General features: G+C 31.8%; 1 protein-coding gene across 1 annotated transcript; it reads right to left on the bottom strand.

Moving 5' to 3' along the window:
• Positions 1 to 5,383: 5,383 nt before the first annotated feature.
• Positions 5,384 to 23,814, bottom strand: LOC132719986 (uncharacterized). The gene is made up of 4 exons (XM_060703962.1): positions 22,517 to 23,814; positions 9,744 to 9,926; positions 8,017 to 8,163; positions 5,384 to 6,739 (listed from the first exon to the last, which is right to left on the bottom strand). Exons 1-4 carry the CDS (start codon positions 22,773 to 22,775, stop codon positions 6,462 to 6,464), a joined length of 867 nt encoding a protein of 288 aa, XP_060559945.1. The 5' UTR covers positions 22,776 to 23,814; the 3' UTR covers positions 5,384 to 6,461.
• Between the last annotated feature and the right edge of the window lie 288 nt (positions 23,815 to 24,102).

Genomic DNA, 24,102 nt, shown 5'->3' with positions numbered 1-24,102 from the left:
TTAGCATGTCTTGCTTATTGACATTACAAAACTGATATGAATCATTTGCCCCCTTGGTTCAAATACTGGCCCCGCCCAGGGGCAGTTGATTTACATAAAACGCACATATCTGAAACTTATGTGAAACTGCGATGCCGATGATCATTTACTTAATATATTTTGTGCAGAAAACACATCTTAGTCGAAATTTGGTGAATCCACAATGCCTAGAGTTTAGATGTTTAGGAAATTAAACCTGTAGCATTGCCTTGTTGGCCTCTGCAAAACTGGTAATAATCATGCCCCCGGAGTAAATGTTGGTCCCGCCCCTGGGGTCACTTAGTTGATATAGTCTAGCATGAGACAACAGATTTCAGTCTCACTTTGTGAAACTACAATGCCAAGAGCTAAAATATTTACCATGTAGCATCACCTTGTTAACCTCTGCAAAATTGATATTTATCTTGCCCCTGGGGTCAAAATTGGCCCGCCACGGGGTCACTTGATTATAGGAAAACACATTTTTTCATATTGTATGAAACTACAAAGTCCAGAGCATGTAGCATCACTTTGTGGATTTCTTTAAAAAATTATATTAACCATGACCCTCAGGTCAAAATGTGCCCAGCCACTGAAGTCACTTATTTAAACTAGATTAAGGTATACTAGGTTAGGGGCGTCCGTGGCCGAGTGATTGAATCTCGACAGGGACTTTGGATTCTTTCATGTGAGGAAGCTATCCAGCTAGCTTACGGAACGTCGGTGGTTCTACTCAGGTACCCGTTCGTGCCTGAAATAATGCACGGAAGTGCACCTGAGGTCTTCCTCCACCAGTAAAGCTGGAACGTCGCCATGAGTCGGTGTGACGTAAAACCCAAATAAACAAATTAACAAACGTTAAGGTATAGGGAAAAACAATTTCTTGTCGATAAATATGCCTCTATATTTTGCATATGTTATTTCCTAGTAGACCTCTATATAAGTTTTATGAATCATGCACTTAGGGTAAAAATGCCCCCCCCCCACCTTGGAGGCCATTATTATGTTATCATATAAAACATTTTTCAGACAAGTTTCTTGATTGGATCTCACCCTAATTGACAGAATACTTTTGATTACTCAAACAAATTTACATTCGTGAACTGATTCCTTATACGGATATAAAACGAAGAACAAGAATATTTTCACTTTATTTTCTTTATTTCAGTCTCATCTTTACATGTATACATAAAATTACATATAAAACGTAAAACACAAACATAAAATACATGAAAAGCCATTCTAAAAAGAATTACAACTAAGGGAGACAACTCCACAGACCATATCACAGCAGTTTACTGTTTTATACACTGAAGAATTGTCCCTCCTAGCTACACACATTTCGTATAATCATTATCATTCATTAAAAGGTTATATTGTTTTTTAAAAACATGACCTCAATATATTCAAACTATTGCATGTTTTTTTCCTACAGAAGTTTACATTGTGGTACAATGAATAAAACGATACTAAAATGTTTAAATGCAAATGGTAAGACATTATATATCATTTAATCTTGGAAAGCATGTCATTTATTATACTTGATACTGTACATTCTCAAAATATTACTAACTTCAGTATATCAACGATTTGTATTCTTCAACACAATTAACATGAAAATCTGTTTTATCCAATATATTGGCTTAGTCAATGGATGTTTTATACAGAAGCAGCATATATTTGTCCAATATGAAATAAATATGGCCATTAAAACTTATATAAGTCAATTAATGACACTTATAACACCATATTCTGTCAAATAAAATTTCCTAAGACTGTTTTTATTATAATTTTTTTACTGTTTAATTAAATCTATCTAGGACTATATAAACTATAAAGTAATATCCACTTTTGAAAAATTGATAACGATGTGAGACCACAGTCTTAGTGTGGGTAAAATATTTATCTTAAAACCTACATTGCAGTAAAAACATTTACCTATTATTCTTTTATATACAATGTACAGATCTTAAATTAAAAATAAAAACATATAAAAAGACACATCAGAAAAAGGAAAAAGAGAGCAATTTGTATGTTCTTATATGTAAAGGAAAGTTACCCTTCTCTTAAGTATGTCAAAGCAGGTTTTGGCAATATACCGTACACAACTCGTATTTGAGAATATAAAAGTAAACTTCTCCATAGTTGTCATTGTGTGAAATTGTGGGTTTTTGACACTCACTTTTTCAAATAGATCTACACGAATATCTTCATACATCAAACATTCCATTACAGCATGAAATTCACTTTCTACCTTGTCATTACAAAAAGGACAAAGCCTTTCATTTACTGGTAGGCGTTCATATCTACCTGTCTCTATTCTTAGTGGTGCAGTTCCACATCTGAACTTAGCAAAAACCGGACCTGTGGCAACGCGGTAGTATGAATTTGCAATATTCCTCAGTTCCAAAAGCTGTCTTAAACTGCCTATATGTGCGCAGTTTGTTGCCACCGACCCCGCTTCTACTTCTTTCAGATGTAACATTTACATTCCACTTTGCAATAAAACTTTGCATTGTTCTAGATTGAACTTTTTCTAACATAGCTTTTTTGATACCATATTATCAATATTAAAAAATTCTGTACATTCAAGATCATAATTTTTTTTTTGTTTTTTCCTGAAACACCAGTTTTTACATCTTGTACTAACAACTGAATTAGCATACATAAACACTTTGTAGTTTGTTCTGGACCTAGGCATCATACATAGTCTGTGCCAAAAATTAGAAACACTTGTCATCTGTCTACTGAAAGTTGGTTGCCAGCCCATATCGCCTATCAGGGCTGCTGACGAATATACAATAATAAGATTGCATTATTTACATTGGTAATTATTCGTTTTGATAGGTTTAATTTGTCACAAGTTATTATCATTAAATTATCTGTAATTAAAAAAAATCATCCCACATAATGAAAGAGAACATACACACATGTTCTATGGACTCTGATTCAATTGATATTAAATGGCATACGAGTAGAATTGTATAAATTAAACTTTTGACAGTAGATTTCTTAAGTGCCATTTTGAACAAAAAATTTGTTCAGAGGCGCGTTAGAAAATTGATTTACGGCAGTACCATTTTTAATAGAAGAAGGCATTTTCTGGAAGTTTCTCACAGTCATGAGATATACCAGTGTAAACAAATTAGGATTTAATGACCATTGACATTGTAAAGGTGTATGTTCTGATGTTCAGTTAACTGTTCATAAAATACATAGATATTTTTAATTACTTAAAAGATTTGATGAGAAACACCTTCAAAATCGTGAAGTTTACTTACGAAGCCCCTTTTGCAAGCAGAACATCCTCAATTTAAGGAAAGTTTAACACATCTTGACAAGGTAATGTTTATTTGATACAATTTTATACAATTATACAGTTCAACAATATATATACAACATTGATAAAAAGTGCAGGAACAAGATAAGTTATACTTGAAAATAACTGACATTAAGGTAGTACACCCCTAATGGGCACTATAAGTAACTGTAAAATTGACAACAAAGGACAGTTATATGCCTTAAATGTCAACTGTATGCAAAATTTAAACAAAATTTACCATGTAGTTTATGAGTTATTGACATTTTTCTGAACTAAAACTTTGCCATTAGAGGGCTTTTTTCAGAAATGAGGAAACTCTAAATAATCTATAATATCATCATTATGAAAAATGTATTCCTAATTCTCATTGTTAAAAAACAAATAATGTCATTAAGGTTACTAATTAAACAAGCAAAATGATTGTTTTTAAACGAAATGTTTTTAATATGTTTAAAAATGTAACCCTACCCCACCCACTTTTAACACTTATTTGACCATTCCCATGTATAAAAGCCTTTTTAAAAATATCCCTAAAATTTTCCACAATGAGGGGCTGTTTTCAAAGTTTGCCTCAATTTTCTTAAATTTATGTCGGTTATTTCATATATCATGATCGTGAAAGCTACTATGTTCAGGTTTTCCCTGACTACCGAATAACATTAAATTATATTAAGAAGGAAAAATACTGCAAAAACAACAAAATCACTATTACACTCGAGAATCTATTCTGATTTAAACAATATAAACAACATTGAAAGAAATAGCCTGTCCAGTCTCGAGTTTTATTCAAATTATTCTGGACAATCTTGTTTAATTTTTCATTTAATCTCTGAAGATTATTTATAAAAAATTCTATAATATCGGCGATAACGACTTGCCTATAAATAAAAAGATGCAGATCAACATCTACAATCTGATCAAACTCTAAACTGTGGAAAAAAGGATGAAAAGACACACATATTTTTTTCTGAATGAGATACCCAACAGTGGGTTTCGATAAAAAAAAAGACAAACAACAACAAAAAAATAAATAAAAAAAACCTTGCAGGTATATGATAGCGACTAAAATACTAGTAATCGTATATCAAGGAAGTAATCTTGTTTTTTTTAATGAATGTTTAAAATTGTGTTCATATGTATATATGATTTAGCCTACCATAAAGCATTTAAAATATGCATGAATTATGCAGATTATGTCAAAATATGCCAAAACAGTTTTGCCTTTATTAGGAACGGTTTATCGAAAAGGCAATAAATTCAGTCATATTCTCCTGAAACACGTAAAAATATATAAATACGAAACGGGTATATTTATACATTGCTTATACTCCTAATTTATTGTTCTAAAGTTTGTTTCACTCAGTTTGATATGCAGCTTTAATAATTCATAATAATACTGTTTGTTCAAGACAGAATTTAGAAAAAAATGAATACGTGGATACATAATATAAATGTCTTTGAAGTTTATATGAAAACAATCTTAGACAATCTAAGACAATCTAAGATATCATTAGTCCATTTACTATAATGTAATTGGACTTAAATAAAACAAAGAGTTTTACATATATGAGTGTTTCGTTAGTTTTAAGGTCCAATGATATTTTATACAAAAATGTAAAAAGAGTAAACCTGTGATGTTGTTGGCATAACTTATGATCAATGTTTGAAAGATGTAGAATGACTCTGTTATTTAACACACATTGGTACACTACGTCAATAAATAAAATGTATCGCGGAAGAAATCTTAAGAAGGACTTTAACAGTTTTGCAATGATTTCGTCCATATAAAAATATATCTATATTCGATTAACTTTCAAACAAAAAAAATTGTAAAGTGCAAGTAGCGTAGATTTTAAGAATGTATTAATCGTCACTATCCACGTGGAACTTTGCATGTTTATACATAATATGACAGAATTAACAAATATTTTACAATATTTCTACCTATTTACTAACATATAATAATAAGGGTCATTTCTCCATATATGGACACGTTATAACAAGCATATGGATTAAATGTGCCCAAATCTTTGTTTATTAATCACTTTATATTTACACGTTTTGCAACATGCTTTTACCAATTATATCATTTTTCAAACTTTTGTGAAAATCAGTAAGAATCAGGAGCCGGTTTATTTCATTAACATTTAAATAGATCAACAATGACACTAAATATTAACAGTATTTTATTTACATACATTTCACGTACATCACCAACAACAAAAATGATAATAATCAAAATAATTGTAATAATAACAACACATGCAAAAATACGGCAACAAAAATAAAGTGGATCAGGATCCATGCTGTTCACTATCAGTTTCTCTACTTGTAATAAAGTTGGTAAGCGAACAGCATGGATCCTGATCAGACTGCGAAGATGCGCAGGCTGGTCTGGATCCATGCTGGTCGCAAACCCATTATGTTGGTTTTGTCGTGACGCGGCTCAATTACACTTCACGATGTTTTCATTTCTGAATTTCTTTAAAAACTAATCTATGATCCGTTATCACGACAAAAGGACAATGTAACAAAAACATTGAAAGCGATAACGAACATACCACCGTAAATTCGATAATGTTTCAACATACCACCGTAAAATTCGATAATGTTTCAACATACCACTGTAAAATTCGATAATGTTTCAACATACCACTGTAAAATTCGATAATGTTTCAACATACCACCATTAAATTCGATAATGTTTCTGAAATTTTTATTAATGTTTCCTTTTCTGAATTCCTTTAAAAACTAATCTATGATCCGTTATGACGACAAAAGGACAATGTGACAAACATTGAAAGCGATTACAAACATGCCATTGAAAAATTCGATAATGTTTCTGAAATTTTGATTAATGTTTTCTTTTCTAAACAGTACTGTAAGTATGAATGTAGCCGAGTAGGAACAAATAAATATCTTAAACAGTGTCGATGATCATGTCTTAGTATCATTTTCAATATTTCTATAGACATATACAACGAGAATGTGATGTAATGTTTATATGCTTTGTATCAGGACACCAGAGAAAGAACAATAATCATTGTTATAATCATCTAAATTAGAGAAAGGCATTCCACCAACTTGGACATTTTCACCTTTTCGAACCAAGGCCACCGCACTAAAAGACGTACATTTTGCATCTGTAGCTTCTGGCTGGAGCAGTAAACTCTCCAGTAACTATCCATTGTGAGTTAACTGCAATGTAATAGTCTATCTCTTCTACAGTTTCATTGCCACAAATATGTGCATTAAACTGATAAATCCCGTCAAGTGGTGCTGTGAAAATCCCCGTTTCTTTGTTGTATGCGTCGCCTTCGTTTAGTATAATGTTGGAGAATTTGATTGCATCATTACCCGGGTAGTTTACTGCATCCGCCACATTGAATGCGATTACCTCTGAAAAAATAGGTTCATATTTACTACATATTACGTACTACATATATCACAACAACAATACAATTCAAAAATAGCAATTAACGCTCAGTAGAAAGTATTACCCCCAAAGATTATAATAATAAAACAAAAACAAAAAACAACAATCAATGCTATGTTGCTATGTTCCCCCCACATATTTCTCTGCTCGAATAAGGATGATGATGATGATGATTATAATAATGATGATGTTGATGATGATGCCGTATGTACTAATGATTATAATGATGAAGCTCTGATAATGATGATGATCTGATAATTTTGATAATGATGATGATGATGCCGTGTTGTGCTAATACTTATGATGATGATGAACTGATAATAATGATTGACAATGATAATCTTGATGGTGATCATGATGCCGTTATGATATGGTGGTGATAATGTGATAGTGCACAATATTAAATTTACTTAATCTGCCTGTTCTATAGGAAAATCATAAACACATGTCAAAAAAATTAATTGCATGCTTATTCTTGGAGTCCTTTATCGTTTAAATACTGGTTTAACATTATCAATATTGATAATATCTATAATAATATATCTATAAAAAAAAAAAGAAAAAAAAAGTCTTGTTGATTTTGGGAATTTATTTATCTCACAAGTAGAAATGGTTTCAAAGAATAAGGCTCTCCGAAAGGGGCCATGCCCATTGATTGCTTTATGCGATGTTAGTAGGCAATTTGTGTCACAATTAAAACAGTTGGATGATAAAACAAAACAAAATAAATTCATTTTAAACATTATTTGATTTCATTAAAGACCCATTGCGCCCCAGAATTGCTTTAATTTTTATTTGATAAAGCTATTTATTTTTTTCCCGTTTAAAGTTTCCTAATAATTATTGTTCACTATCTAAACCATCTTTTGTCTATGCTGAATTAGGCAATAAGTATAGATTCAGTAATTTGGTATTTCGTGTGGAAATCAAAATACTACTTTGTTGACATTTTGCTACTTTTATGACAAATAATTTTGCATTCATCGCTACTTTTAACGTGTTAAGAATCTTAAATGCTCACAACTAATACCTAAATTTTAAACTGACGTTTGTCCTTTCCTAAACAAGTAAATAATTATAAATAATTCCTATCTGTGGCATAATATGCCTTTAAGTGTCAGCAATATATAACAGATAATTTTACACATATATTTATTTTTGATTTAGTTTTGAAGTTTGGAAACATCATTAATTTATTTAACAGAACAATCGACATGATACAGGTAAATATTAGACTTACGTGTTTTTTTCTCCGTTGCCTGATCCAACCTTTTCATTTGCTCTTTGATCTCATCTGTTACTGTCTTTAAGTCATCTAAACCGGAAGTGCTCTTCTCCACGTCTTTCTTAATATTTACCACAACTTCTGACACGTTTTTGATGCTTTCTAAAAGAACAAATATAGAGCTATTACGAAAGGTGATTCATATCCCACCTTATATCAAATAAGGTAAGAATTTGGAATGTCAGCCTATATTTGTTACTTATTTTCAATTAGAGTCAAACTCAATGAAGTGATTGATTGATTGATTGATTGATTGATATCCCCAATATACCATCTTGTTACGCAATGATAAGATGGTCAAATAAAGGATGCATTAAAATTGTTTAATTTCAAGGAAAAGAAAACTGTTTTCAAATTATAATATATTGTCCCATCAAACCATGAAGTTCTTTTGTTCTATTTTAATTTAGAAGAAGCCAAAGCTTTTCCTTTTAATTAAGTGGGCTGTTGCCAAACACAACCGGACTTTTATTTCATAATATCATGTAAACCAAAATTTGTTCCAATTTAATACTTAATGATAAACCGCTTTCAACTTAATCGTAAATGAGTTACCTTCTAGAAACTGCATATAATGCAAAAATGAAATCGAAAAATCGCAACAAGTGATTGAAAAATAAAGAATAATATGAAGCTAAATTTATACTTGGTATGTATTTGATGATGTTAAACCATTGTACAGAACATTGTGATAGTGGATCACATCTTAAACGACTCATCATCTGGAAATAATGTGTTTTTATTGTTGTAAATAGGTCATCAGTAACTGGCTAAGAATTTAAGATTAAAATGAATGGGACACCAAATATTAAAACAACCCATTGCTTCATTACAGAGTTAACGCATGGAAACCAATGAGATAAGAAGACAAAGAAGGTGAAGGAAGTCCATGTATGTAAAAAAGTAGTGGTCTAAAACCAGATTTGAATTCGACCTGTATTGTATGATCTTATATATGTGCACAAAAAATTATCATAATATATTGCCTTATTAAAGAGTTATAAAAAAGGGCTATAACTTTGGGAAAAATGAGGAATTTATCTGTACTTTATGGTATTACATCTATCACATATGTACCAAAAAAGTTTCTTTAAAGAGAGTAATCGACCGGACACCATGTTTTTTTTTTAGATATAGGATAAAAGGGTGCCATTACTCTGTGAAAAAGTAGTATGATGTCAAATTCGAACATGACCTGTTTTTATGATGTTACATCTGTGAATAAAAAAATATTAAATTGATTCCCTCGTTCAAGAGTTTTCAATTGGACACACAGTCAGACTGATGGATGTACGGACGGACCGACTAACGAACTGGTTCCAACCCTAAACTTAATTCGTGGGGTGTATAAAAAGAAAGATAAAATATCATACTTAAATACCTGCATTATAAGCAAAATGTTCGCAAATTTTCGTTATATGACACAAGCTGCGCGAAATCATCGCTAACCCTACAAATGTTTGGTGGCGCTCTAACTTGTCTTTATATATTATTCACATGCATTAAATAAAAGAAGCACACTTGTAAATCATGTTGCAAATATGGCAATGCATGTATTAAAACCGTGCAATTGAATAGTGTTTATTTTTAAAAACTATATACTGTATTTTGTCACCCTATTTTTTTGTTAAATTTGTTCACATCGACTCTGTTAAGGTAATATGTAAACTTTTCAGCTTTACCTGTGGAAGAAGATCTCAAATCATTCGTCTGTCTTTCCAAATTTTTAGACAGGTCTGAAAGTCCATCCTCACACTTTTTGTTGATCTCATCTGTAACCACCTTTAAGTTATCTAAACCGGAAGTATTATTCTCAAGGTCATTCTTGATATGTCTTACATCTGCTGCAATGCTTCTTATACTCTCTGTTTAGCAAAAATAAAAAATAAAATAGATATATATTTATTATTTTAACATTACAAAATGGTGTAAAGAGAAAAAGAAAGAAGACAAAAAAACCCCTATACAATGATAGATGAATCAACGAAACTTTTTAATTCGTTTTCTTGTATGATCCATATGCATAAATCAGCATGGACAATCTTTGTAAATTATATCTCCTGCATTTACCCTTAAAATATGAAACTAACAGAGTGACCACACAAGATTTTTTAATTAAAATGTCTATATTTAAAAGCAAAATATTGGCCATTTTACGTTAAACATTAACTGGTTTTTTTATATATATTATATCGTTTTGCGAAAAATTATTTTCTAACGAAATATTAATTTGTTTTAAAAAATAATATTTCGTTTTTACGGGTTTAACAGAATCACAATAGACACTTTGACTCTTTCTTGTCGGCTCAATAACCTTCAAGTGTCTATATATTGTAACGCTATTGGGACTCGGATGTCAGTCGTTCACAATTGGTAGCTCGAGCCTTGGATTCTGAACTTGGGTAAAATGGGCAATATCTGTTATGGGTAGCTATCTTGATCAGCTTCCAGCTGTTGCTTTCCTTTTAAAACAATAATTCTTGTGATAATTCATGTGATGCAATCGAAAAACTAAGACTTAGAGATAAACTTTAAACTTCAATTTATTCATTTAATAAACACCTATCGCTTTTCTCTTTCAACAGTCAATCGCAATTTTATTTTATACAAGAGCAACTTATGTTTTGTCGTGAAGATCACGAGCATAATGTTACATATAATGTCAAAGTGTTATATATATCAAATGTATGTCTCTACTAAAAGTAAAGTATTGTGTTGATTAAAGTGTTATATTCAATATGTCCTTAAAGTTATAAGTAAAAGTGTATTATAATAAGTGAAATATGATGTTTTCAAATGTAGTATCATTAAAGTGTTTAAAGACGTTAAAATGTGCAAGTAAAGAAAGTTTTTCGTGATTGTATTCAAAGCTATTATAAAGTGTTGACGTTGTTTAAGTGTTAAGTTAATTTGTCACTTAAATTCGTATATATGTAAATTAGAACGGTGCCCAATAAGGTGCACCGTGGTTGAATAAATATGAATCGTGTCTAGACGGTTCTCAACAACAGACGGTGCATACAAAATGTTGCTTAACACGTGTATCGGTGGCATTTTATACACGTGACATTTTCCCGCTCTTTATACAGCAGTATATAAACAAGGAAGATTGATTGAGAAGGCAGAGTAAATTTGGATTAGAAATAGTTTGGACATACAGAACATTAAAATATACTTATTTCGGACTTAAGCAATACTTTGGATATTATGTTATTATAATATAAAGTTTGTTTGCAATAGTTAATTTCAATTCATGATTTATGGAATAAAGAAACATGATCATAAAACAGTGAAATGTGTTCTGTGTTATATTATCACGTTAAAAGTATCAAACGTTTGTAGCAGAAAATTATTTCCTCTTAAATCATGGTAAATATTTAAATATTAAAAGAAACTCTGCTACATGTTTACAATACATCACTATTATTCCGTTTACGAAATATTCACTTTCTCTCTCAGACTTGATTTCATTCAACAAAGTCACAAATTCAGACATATAAGGCAGATAAACTTAAATAGCCATTCAGTACTGTCAATAGCCTTGTAAAACTGCTACTTTTTAACAATTTAATTATCAGCTTAAAATTACTTAAAATTATACTTATCAAAATGTTAATTCTATGTAAAAACTTGTAGAAAATATTCACCAAAATAAGTTAAAGTACCTTACAGATTGTTGTTTCTCGAATAAAACTTATACTGTATTAAACAAGTTGTTTGCATGTGTGTCCTCGAAAATGACCTCACAACAGTTTATATACTACCCAGACTTCACACAAAAAAGTGTGGAAGTTCACATTTCACAACTTGTGAAATTTGCCAACTTCACATAAAATCATGTGAACCCAGCTTCACATAAAATAATGTTGAACTGTGAAGCTCACAGTCACTGGAAACAAATGATAATTTTAATATTAAAATTACCAATATATCAATAATTATTAGTCTTATTTAATAAAAATATAATTAATACAAAAGATTGTAACCTCAAATTTCCTTTTAAGGGGGTTAACAGTTTTAATTGTTGATATAAGTTGCTTGACATCTCTGCATTGACAAGTAAACAATAAAAGGAAGCTGCAGTTGCTAAGCAACTACCCACAATGCAATGCACAGGATGTATACAAACATGGCTGCTTAAACCAGGAAGTAAATTATATAATCCTGCATTCATAGGTACTTCATGCACACAATAAACTGATTTAAGTTAAATACCTAGCAATTATAAAGCCCTGGATATAAACTTGTTATCCACCATGATATAAACCCATTAGACAAGAAATGAAAATACAATAAAGCTTTAAAGTTAGGTTCTATCTGTCTCTATTAAAGTTACTATAGACCAGGGTATTACAATATTTAGTGAATGAAGCGGTATGTGAGGCCCTGGCCAATCGATGATCCCTATTGATTATTTTGGTCAGTCGTTACAGGTCAAGGCCGCAATGACCTTGATTTTAGAAATAATTCAGGGCTTTTCCAGCTATTTTGGGGAAAAGGCCCCTGGATTAAATTCGGGAAATTATGTGGCATTTTGTGAAGTTGAGAAATTTTCAAAAATTCAAAAGTCACGTTACAGATGGGTTTGAAAGGGGCTGACCTCCAGATGATAGAAAATAAAAGAAAAACATTCTTGTAATATTTATCAGAAGGCTTTAAAACTAAGTCCCTGACTAAAGATAAGTCAGGTAAACACTAAACACAGTATAAATAGTGATTTTTTTCTTCCTTATCTTATATCTGAACGCGACGGTATTACAGTTTTGTAATCTATATTTGTTTTGTTTGTTTGTTTTGAGTAATTTTACGTCACATCGACACAGTATAGGTCATATCGCGACGTTCCATCTTTACTGGTGGAGGAAGACCTCATGTGCCCTTCCGTGCATTATTTCAGGCACGAACGGGTACCTAAGTAGAACCACCGACGTTCCATAAGCTAGCTAGATAGATTCCTCGCATGAAAGAATCCAAAGTTCCTGTCGGGATTCGAACCCACAGCGGTGAGGGGCAAGTGGTTTGAAGTCAACGACCTTAACCACTCGGCCACGGACGCCCCGTAATCTATATAACTTAAAATATTATACCTCATTTGCATACGCCCTTCTATATTTAAAATGACGTCATCCGGTCCATAAACCGCATACAGACCGGGGCGGTCCATAATTCTTATATGGACTGGATGTCCATATTAAATATGGAAAAGCGAATGCAAATGAGGTATAATATTTTATTTTGTTGTTAAATTATTCTTTTTACTGAATTTATTGTTTTGTTTCATATAAATTTATTAAATGTTGATCAAAAGTCACGATTTGTCTTTAAAGTGATTATAAATTTTATATAATACATATTGTGAAAATCTTTTTTTTTTGTCCTTTTAATTTGATTAACAAAAATTGAATAACAAAAGAAGAGTCGTATCGCTTGAAAATAATAATAAAATATCCGACTAGGGTTTGAGATATTTCACACACTGAACAAATAAGTTATTATTTGAAAGTTACTTATACATGTAGTAAAAATGGCAGCAACAAAAGGGATGAAATGATTTAGATTCGGTATAATATAACCAATAAAACATGGCCTTTTGGACATAATACAAGTTCACGGACTGGTTGGTCAGACCTAGGAAGCTATATGTCCCTCAGCCGCGCTTCGGGTCATATACCTTCCTCAGTCTGACCAATTAGTCCGTAAACTTACATATTGCCCTCAGGGCCATATTTTATTTGTTAAATAATCGCTTGTTGATTAAGTTGCAACTAAAAAAACCGTAATAGTAAAGAAAATGGAAACTGTTGTTAAAAGAAATTTTATCCAGGGGTTCAAATCAAAAGACGGTCAAAAAGAACTGTTTCATTTTTTCGTTTTAAAATAAAATATCAAGTTTTTATGAGCTCACGATGCCCATTTATAAATTTTAAGGAAATTTATTTTTAGTGAAAATCTTGAGACCAGTCCCTTTAAGTTTTACAATTGTGTACGATAAAAAGGGTAATAATATTGCCAGTTACCTTTTTAAAGAAACATGTCAGAAAAGATTAATTGCCTCAGAAAATAAAAAAAAAAAGATTTTTGCCAGCTATTGGGAATAAGTTTTTGAAAAGGGAGAACAAGAGGATATTTTGAATTGAGATTGACCTCTTACTCAAAATCCTGTTCAATCAAATAAAATAGCTTGAGAGCCATGAGGCTTATAATCGTTATATTTGGTGGCAAGTTCAAACACTATATTACAATAAATTTCTTGAGATCTTGTTACCCCGCCGTCACGTAAAGAGGTTGTCCGAGGCAAACACGTGATATGCATCGCTCAAAAAGCGGCGTGAGAAATGGTTTTAGTCTCTGTCCGTCCATGGATGGAAATTAATAATTTGTTAAAGCGAATTATCATTTCGTAAAAAAACGAAATAAGATTTCGTAAAAACAAAATAATATTTCTCAATTATGAATTAATATTTCGAAAAAACGATTTACAATTTCGCGGAAACGAAATAATATTTCGTTATTCGTAAAAACGATTCAATATTTCGCACAAACTAAATAGTAATTCATGCAAATGAAATATTATTTTGTACAGACGAATTAATGTTTCGTTATTACGAATTTATATTTCGTAATAACGAATTCAGTCCATGGAAAAAAAAGTGTGGAAAATGTCATCTTTGAGGATCCGTAGATTTTTCTCAATGATTATCGACAAATAAAACGAATAATACGGAATAATATTTTCAATGTGTAATAAACCAATTGGTTAACAAACCAATACATTGATAAAAACAAACATAGAAACGTACTGGTGTAACTCTTCAGGAACGATGGTTAGGAAACTACCCGCCTGTATGACTGAAATACTGTTGGGAAAAGGCGTAAAATAAAACAAACAATCAAACAAACATAGAGACGTATTCAGGTATACATGTATGTCTGTAATGTATTTTTTTTCCATAAAACTACCCAATTATACATTAACGACATTAGAACATAAAATAACGCAACCATGAGCTGTTGCTTCACATATTTTATCTATGAATCAGGGCGCCATGCCATGCACGTAAAATAGCTTCCTGCAATAACAGACCTAGACCCGTCCGTGTTCACCAAGTAAAAAATCTGGATCAGGTACAAATGATCAAAGCGTAATTGTCACATGGTATCGCATCAGTACGTAAAAAGAATGATGGAATATAATTATTAAAAATAAACAAAATAACAACAAAAACAACAAATAACGTAACGCAGAATATAGAATCAGACGTATATTTTAATTCATGAAAAGCACTAATGCACCTTATATTCGTGCATTATCATCTGCAGAAACCATCGGACTCGAAGACTCGAGCATTTAATGCGTCATCGTGTTTCTGTAGATGCTTATGTACAAAACAGCGGTATAAACCTTTATTCTGACGTATTCTATTTGCATAAGATAACACGGGCATTCTCTCCAGATATTACCAATGGGGCATGAGATCAATATGGTTGTACAGAATTTTAGTTGCTGTTTGTGTTTTTCTTTTCTTTTTTTAACACTTTATTTAATTCGCCAGGCGTACCGGTAGTCTCTGAATTCAATTGAAAATCATTTTTTGTGCGATTCTTAGCCTTTAGCCCGAATTTAGTTAAATATCTTTAAACGCTATTTATTTTGTGTCATTTTGCATAATTACAAACTGACAGTTATTAGTTTGGAAAATTAAGGTAAGCGATTGTTCTTAAATTTTGCACAAATGTTATCAATCAGGATCTATCAATAAAAAATCGCGAAAAAATATCGCTTGTCACGTAATTTTTTCAAACAGTTTACACATAAGTTTGTTCTCAAATAGATGTTTATGTTTGCCATGGTCTCACTCAATATTCATCTAAATTGTCTATTTTGTGTTGTTGCTCCGAGAATCTGTCCGATAATCGCAATTATTGAATATTAGAAATTTAAGCTATGCATGTCATCTCAATAAGATTAACAATTTTCCAAAATATTTTGTAAACGCTTATAAAAAAATTATGCGGGCACAATATTGCCATGGACGGACAATCGAACGGATTTTATAACGATCTGAGGTATAAAAAAATACAATCCTTGGATTATAAAAACCTACAGATTAGACAGGTAATATGATAACACGATTACGATTTAGTAATGGTTGGGTGGATTCTGCTATACAGTCGTTCTCAAAGAACTGTTCGGGACTATGGCACTGGAAAATAGTGTTGAATGTTTTGTCTGTCCGTCTGTTTTTCCTTGCGTTAGTTTTTTAGTTCCATGTCAATCATTATCACACAACATACATATAGGATATAATTGCCAAAATGACCATACAAAATAACTAGGATTAACATGCAGAAATGTTAATTGTTCTATAAAGTATACATACTGACCATAGCTTTCGTAGAAGCTGTGGGTCAATCACGGTGGCGGTGGAGAGTTCGTCGCAGAAGCTGTGGATAATCAAAGGACTGCAGGCTCTGTGGTATTTTCTGATCTTAGCAATCTAAATCGTTTTATTTTCCTGTATAAGTTTATTTCTTATATTCTATACTTCATCTTGCAGGGCACCGAGATGCAGCGACTGCGTTTAGATTTTTTACTATAACAGTTTGAGTTTGATACATACGGAAATTTGCATGACTAGTGTTGCATCAAAAAATCATTTATGTTATTTTTTTTTGACAGCCACACATCCTTACATATCATGGCTACTTCCTTAAAAAGGCACTTGAAAAATAAAAAAAAATAGTTACCTCGACTGGGATTAGATCCCCAGACCTCTCATACAATAAACTGGCGCGTAACCCCTGCACCACGGGGAATTATACAAAACCTGAATAAAATCAAATAATTCTAAATTTAGAATTTTCATTTAAGGTTTGTAAACCTTATTAATTTCGAGGTTTTTTGTTCACGATAGACCTGTTGTAAATAATTTAGCGTAATTCTTCTCGCCAAAACAGTTCGACATGTATACATTCCACTTCTCGACAGTCAAATTTATTTGTAAAATATTCCCTGAAGACTTCGGTAATCGACATCGCTAAAAACAGCTTTTTGTTTACGTTTATTAAATTATCGGATGTAGAAGGTGATTATCAATCGTCGACTGCTCTAAAAATTCGTCCTTGTTCTAGAGTCATTTTATTTTTCAGAAAGTCTTAATACCAAATGTTCATTTTCGGGGGGTTTAATGCCTATCCCAATAATCCGAAGCTTTACGGAAATAGCCGAGGAATTGTCATTGACTGAAATGATATTTATCCTCGTAATTTGTGATTGTGCTTTTATTGACAATTCTATATGCCAACACTACTTTTAATCTTTGAATGCGTTGTAATTTGTTGAAATAAAAATTATTTCTAGCTTTAACATCGCTAGTTTTAAGCTGTTTTGAGAACTACTTTTTGCTAGGTGTGTCGTGAAGCGCTGTCCCAGAGATTGAATGTCAGCATTGTATTTCCTGATCTAGGATTAGAAAATACAAAAAAAAGCCGTTTGCTGTTGTTGGTAAGTTTATAACATAACTTTGCTTTATGTTTTAATGTTTGACGGGAAATACCTAGTGAGACTGGAGCCCACATATGCACTCTTCCAGCTTATTACACGCACACCATGTAATTCATTGCCATTATCAAAACAGTTCTGTACAGTTTGACGAGGTAACGCCACTTATGCCGAATTTTGGATAAAACACAACAAATTGTGCACAACGCCGGCATCACATCGTATGATTGACACTTAGACAAAGCAACCATATTTCGAACTTTTCGAAATTGTTATTGTCTGTTTATGAAAGAATTGAGGTGGATTCGATTGCTCTGCGGTGGGCCCGATCCATTTTTGTCTATTTTGAAGGTTTAACTTGACATAATGCACTTTTCAATATTATTGAGTTAAACCCTTTTCTAACTTTGACATCAGAGAGACGGATTCGTTTCGTATTTAAATACAATAGAGATCCGCTTCCATTTTCCTTCCAAAATTGCTTTGACCGGTATTATCATAAAATACTCGTAAAGATTAACAGAACATGCTTTTTGAATGCGAAGAACAATCTCAGTTTTGAATGTCACTGTGTTATACTGAGACCACCAATTTATATAAATTTTATCTTTACAGCGTCGTGTTATTTAAGGAAAAGTTTTCTATCTATTACTTTTCGTTAACACCTGCCCATGATACATGTAAAGCTTTTTTCTTCTTTTTCTGAAATTATGACGTCAAAATTTATCGAAGAAAAAATGGTTTTAAAATGGCATTTATTTTTTTAAGAATTTAAAGGACCTCTTTTCTTTTTTAAAAAAAAGGTGTTTAACTTACAGAAATATTTTTTGGAATTCAATGTTGTTTAGAAAATGTGCAAAAAATAAACTGAAAAACATTACAAAAGGAAAACTAATTTTCAGACGTATGTATGAGTTATCTCCCCTGAAATAACCCCAAATAAATAAGAAATCAAATTCACGTGCAGAAAATGGGATTGGTGACATATTAATTGTGTGCGCTCGAAAAATTTCTTTTATCATATTCTAATATCATATCAAGTTTGAAGGATATATGAGACGTGACATGGCATATCCAATATAGTGGTCAAAGACGAAATCGTAGAAACGCGTTATCAACGTTCACGCCAATATTTATTAATGATATGACGCACGCTTTTTCAATCAGCGCTGTGCAGTTTTTAAACAGTGCGCACATCCGTTGTATGTATATAAACACAATCATTTAAATCATATACATTATAAACTGGCCTTAAAATCTTCTTGTACTTCTGTAAAAGCTACATGTCACATTATATTCTTATATAAAAGATATACATGGCTGTCTTATACACATGAAGCGTGGCTTAGATAGTAAACATGTTTATGACCACACCCATTTATTTTTATAAATTAAATACTTTTTTTCACATTTTTTTTTTCACTCAAAATGTTTTAAAAACATCTTATTTTCCATCAAACAACAAAGGAAAGTTGTTTTTAAAAATTTCATCCACATATACTATCAATAAAGTAAAGGTAGAAAGGTTCGCGAGCGGACCTACCACCAAGTCTTATTTTATCTCCCAGATCTTTGTTTATTGTCAACCAATTTTCACCAAATAAAGTGCAATCTACTCTTTCGAAGAATGTACAATATTAGACCAGTTGGTATCTATTTGTATATAAAATCATACTGTTAAACACCAAATAAACACTTTTTTCTGAAGTAAAAGTAAGACAAATGTTGTACTCGATTGAAATAATGGTATCGGGCCACCCACACTGCGTTGCAATCGAGACCACCGCCGTTTGCGTTGTAATCATTAATTATTTATTTATTTATTATATAAACATGCGATTACAATTTCAAAATTTTCAAAAATATGGTTATTTTGTTTTAGAATTAGTAGTTTGCCGTAAAACGTTAAAAAATGAAGCAAAATCCAATCATAAATTTACCGCCCAATTTTTAACCATCGCTTCTGTTCTGAACAATCCACCGCCTCTGCGATGTACCCGCCGCTGATGGACCCACCGCCTCTGCGAAAGCCATGGCCAGTGTGTACCTGAACCACTTGTGTGCCATTTTGAACATTGTTAATTCATGTCAGCACTTTAAACAGGTAGTGCAACATTTAGGCTTGCACAAGGAGTCGTGCAGATTGATTTCCGCGAGTGGGTTGATCGCCAGTCTACTTTTGAACACCACGCTAGCTGCATGCGCAAACAAAAGGTTATATAAGAAAAGCATTGATGCAAAGCATCAGAATTGTATATCACTTAAGAATGATCGGACGAAAGACATTGTTCATTATTAACTTTGATTGGCATGCTAGAGTTTAGAATATTACTTGTTATTTCCTTATGATCGTGGTTATTAATAGCAACGGATATACATGTATACAATCATTTATAATCCATATGTGTAACGCATGATCAACACCACACTTGTGTAATTGTCCCTTATAATGTTATCGCTATTAGCGAAGACCTCCTCTAAAGGTATCTGTTCACACTTACTAACAATATGACACTGATTATATTACCATGTTGATCATGTTGAGCATAATTGTTTATTATACAATAATTGTAATATCTATTTTAATAAAAAAATTTACAGATTTTATGAATATTGTTTTCTTTTCTTTTTTTGTGTTTTATGTGCTATTTTATTACTGAGTTTTTACGTTTACTACTATTATAAGAATTCAATTGTCATATTGACCGACGATTATAAGTCAAAACTAACTGGAAAAAATTATGGTTAATCTTTCAATATATAATATTGTTTATTCTTAAACCATATACATGTACATTTGTATTTTTCTAAATTATCAATGAATTGAATAATTCATAAAAATCTAATTTGTAACTTTGAATAATTCCTCAGCATCTTAACTAAACACGAATAACAAATTAAATAAAAATAAAATGTTTCAAAGTTGAAAGTGTCATATTAAAACCATAAAAATGTACCTTTTTCTCAATTATTGTAACTATTTATTGTTTTTATCGCATATAGATAAACTAAAACATGCTGTTGTTGTTGTTGCGTTGTTGTTTTTTCGAATTGTATGTTTATGTATAATAATAATCAATAAATTTGAGAGTTGATCTGTGTTTATTAATTATTGTAACCAAACTAAGTGACAAACATTCATTTTGAAAAAAGCTGATTTATCTGTAAAATATTTGTTCTGTTCTGTAACGATATAAAACATCTACTTCAAAACCGGGTGAGGCCGGACAATAAACGAGTGGTACTAGTAAATTCCGGTCAAAATAGACCAGGAGAGACCGGGAATTACCGATAGGAGTACATCCCTCTATAAATAGATTTTCGGAATATTTAGGTCATCAACACATCATTCAATTCAGCTTTCGGATACACATACAACAATAACATACCATAATAACCCACAGTGTACTACAAAATGATAAATAAACATACCCCGAAGAGCGCGATGTCTTGACAGAAAAGATTATTTCATTTGAAAATGTTTGCATTGCGAAATTTTCCAGTTCGCAATTCATTGTATATATCGCGACATTTCACTTTTAATTAATAATCAAGCACCCTCATAATGGTCGGCTTTTATTATGTCCGACTAAAAGGCTCGAGAAGTTGCTGTATCTGATTTCATTCCATAAGAGGCACCGCGCTTCGGCGCGGACGCCAATAAGATGGAAATTTTCTATTTGTTGGGGTTCTTTGAGTTGAAAAGTTGTTGTTGAGTTGTTGTAGTTTTAGTGTTTAATTTGCTTTTAGACTGTTGCTAGGCTATACTTATGATGCACAATTTTAGTTCAATTGATTAATTTTATATTCTTCACTTGGATGTCATTTTTATTATACAAGCATAGAGTTCTTAAAGACATTTTCAGGGACATATTTCTGTTTTTTGTTGTTGTTTTTTTTAAGCCAGAGTTATTTCGTAACAATATCACCAAACACTATTATACATGTATGACCGAGTGAACCGTGTACTGAAATTTTGCCCCTCCATTAACTTCGGAACACTTCGCCTATTATCCCTAATATGAGCTTATCCGGAGACGGACGGAACTAGTCGATATGATTCTATTGTTCGCAGATACAATTAGACTAATCAGAAGTTCTTACTTTTGAATAATTAAACAAATCTTCAACAGCTGCAGAAAGAGCTCTCGCATGCTATTTTTTTGAAGACGCAAACTTGTCATGCCCATTATCAGTATTATGACGTTCTACCAACGCCGCCTTCGAGGAGTTTCGTCCCGTGACTTTGCCTGGGGAATCATAGGGTACGGCAACTCCGGTCCTGCAGTTGCCTACACCCGAAATGTAAAGGTTTAAGGCACATAAACACTGTCGGTGAAAACCTTGCTCACCACCAAGAGTGGTTTGTGTCCTTATATATTGGAAACATTCCCTTATGTAAATTTACCAACTTAAGTTTTGTCATATTATCATGCTTATTATCAGTATTATGACGTTCTACCAACGTCGTTACAACGTAAACAAAGTAGTATTTTGACTTCCATACAAAATACTAATTTACCATAATCATACAAATTGCCAACAGAGCAAACGTAACAGGAGAGAGTTCATGAATATGACTAATAAGAGTTTTTTTTAACTGTAATAAGATACCAAAAATAAACCAGAATCAGATGATAAATTAATTTTATAGCTGTCTCAGCAATAACATTATTCCTAGTGTTCAAGAACCGATACAATAGCAGCTTTCGGTCATTTCCGTCATCATCCGGTAGATATGAATAAAGTTATAATATTGGGGTCTCAATTTTAAACAATATAACACAAAACAAAAACAAAAAAGAATATGTTCGTGCTATATTTGCCTGGTGTTTCTTATTATTAAGCCATAAACAATCAAAAAATAAAGATTATATTCTTATTTGTTTAATATAGCTGTTACAATCCAACAGACTTGCGGCAAATTCGATAAAGAAAATCGTTAGTACTGACCTTTACTATTTGAAGCCTTTGAAACGTTTATACACATGTATAAAGAAACAGATACTGCGATAATCAACAGTCCAATCAAAATTGAATTTACGAGGGTACACCAAAACAAAAGTGGTGTGCACTTCTTGGCTGAAGGAGTAGTTTTATCTGCAAGCTCCCCTGTACCATGTTGAAGAGTTTCGTAAATGTTGTCTTGTTCAGTCCGATTTTTTAACTCAATATCTATTTCCAAATTAGCATATGTTCCCGGTTCCATCATGTACTTGTATTAATTGTAAGAGAAGACGTACGAAGTCTACCGTGTACACTATGTTAAATAGTTCAAAATATTTACTGTAAGAAAAACAAAACATGCCCAGGTGTCTCTCTTGTAATAAAGATTTTTTTCTTTTGTTACAAGTTTAGTTTTTCTTTGTTATTTTTCTTTTGTTTCACCATTAATTACCATTAGATATAATCAAGAAAAATACGTTTTAAAACGATTTATATTAAACAAAAGAGCTTCATTGTTTCAGTGCAGTGTTCGAAAGGTTATCGAAAGGTTATCGTATTTACAGCTAAAATGTAGTTTCGCACGATCATTTAGCTTCCTTAAAATATTTTTTATTGCGTATGTTAATGTTGTAGACAACAAACAGTAGAGTTGAGACCAAAAATGTTTAGACATTTGTTACAGTAATCATTCCTATGGAGCAGAATTTGGGTAATTATTCGCTGTTTATCTTTCAATTTATCTAATTTATATTCGTATTTATTAAATTCTTATCTATAATCATATAAATTTAAAATGATTTAAACAAGTTTAATTGCTACTTTTTAATTAACAGTTAAACATTTGTATTTTGATACTGCAGAATGTAAGGATCAATTGTTTCTACTTCTTGTTTAAACTACGTGCTTAGATATTATGTTGCATACTTCTTCCTTTTCAATTTGAATAATTTAGATTTTAACTTATGATCTTGAACGTCCTTTCTTTTAAGAATACAAAGTGGGTGACATGACACTGAAATAAAATCTGAACGAATGCACCTAAACGAATACGAACTGATATAACACGAATACGAAATTACATTTGAAGTTTAAATTTATACATCTGGCTGGGAACCAATATATCCGTACAAATCCGTAATTTCTGACGGTGTAACCGTTGAAATATTTTCTTCAAAAAAATCCACGAAATCCAGGGTAGCACTCCACAGTTAATTACAAGTTCCTGCCGTCAATGTCCTACAAGCAATACGTCTAATAATTCTGATACCAAACTACACAACCTGGAAAGAGAAAACACATTTTGTTGAGAACATATATGACATAAGATTGCAAATCTACAAAGAAATCATCCCATCTGCAATAGGCAGGCAGTCAAAAAAGTTGCAATTCATTCCGTTGAAGCCAAAAATCTACAGTGGCCCGAGACCCAAAACAACACATTTCGTCCCTCTGGCAAAAAATACCTGCAAATATACAGGCTAAAGAAACACCGTCTCTGCTTTAGCAACTCCCTATACATGCAAAATATCACAAAGAAACTGGTGCTCAACCTTGTAGATTATCGCTACTGCTAAAGGTCTGTACCCCCCAAA

The sequence above is a fragment of the Ruditapes philippinarum genome, unplaced genomic scaffold (assembly GCF_026571515.1).
Source record: "Ruditapes philippinarum isolate M1 unplaced genomic scaffold, ASM2657151v2 ctg21623_1_1_1_1, whole genome shotgun sequence".
Classification (NCBI taxonomy): Eukaryota; Metazoa; Mollusca; class Bivalvia; order Venerida; family Veneridae; genus Ruditapes; species Ruditapes philippinarum.
The sequence above is the reverse complement of the archived record's forward strand: the minus strand, read 5'-3'. Positions and strand labels throughout refer to the sequence as shown.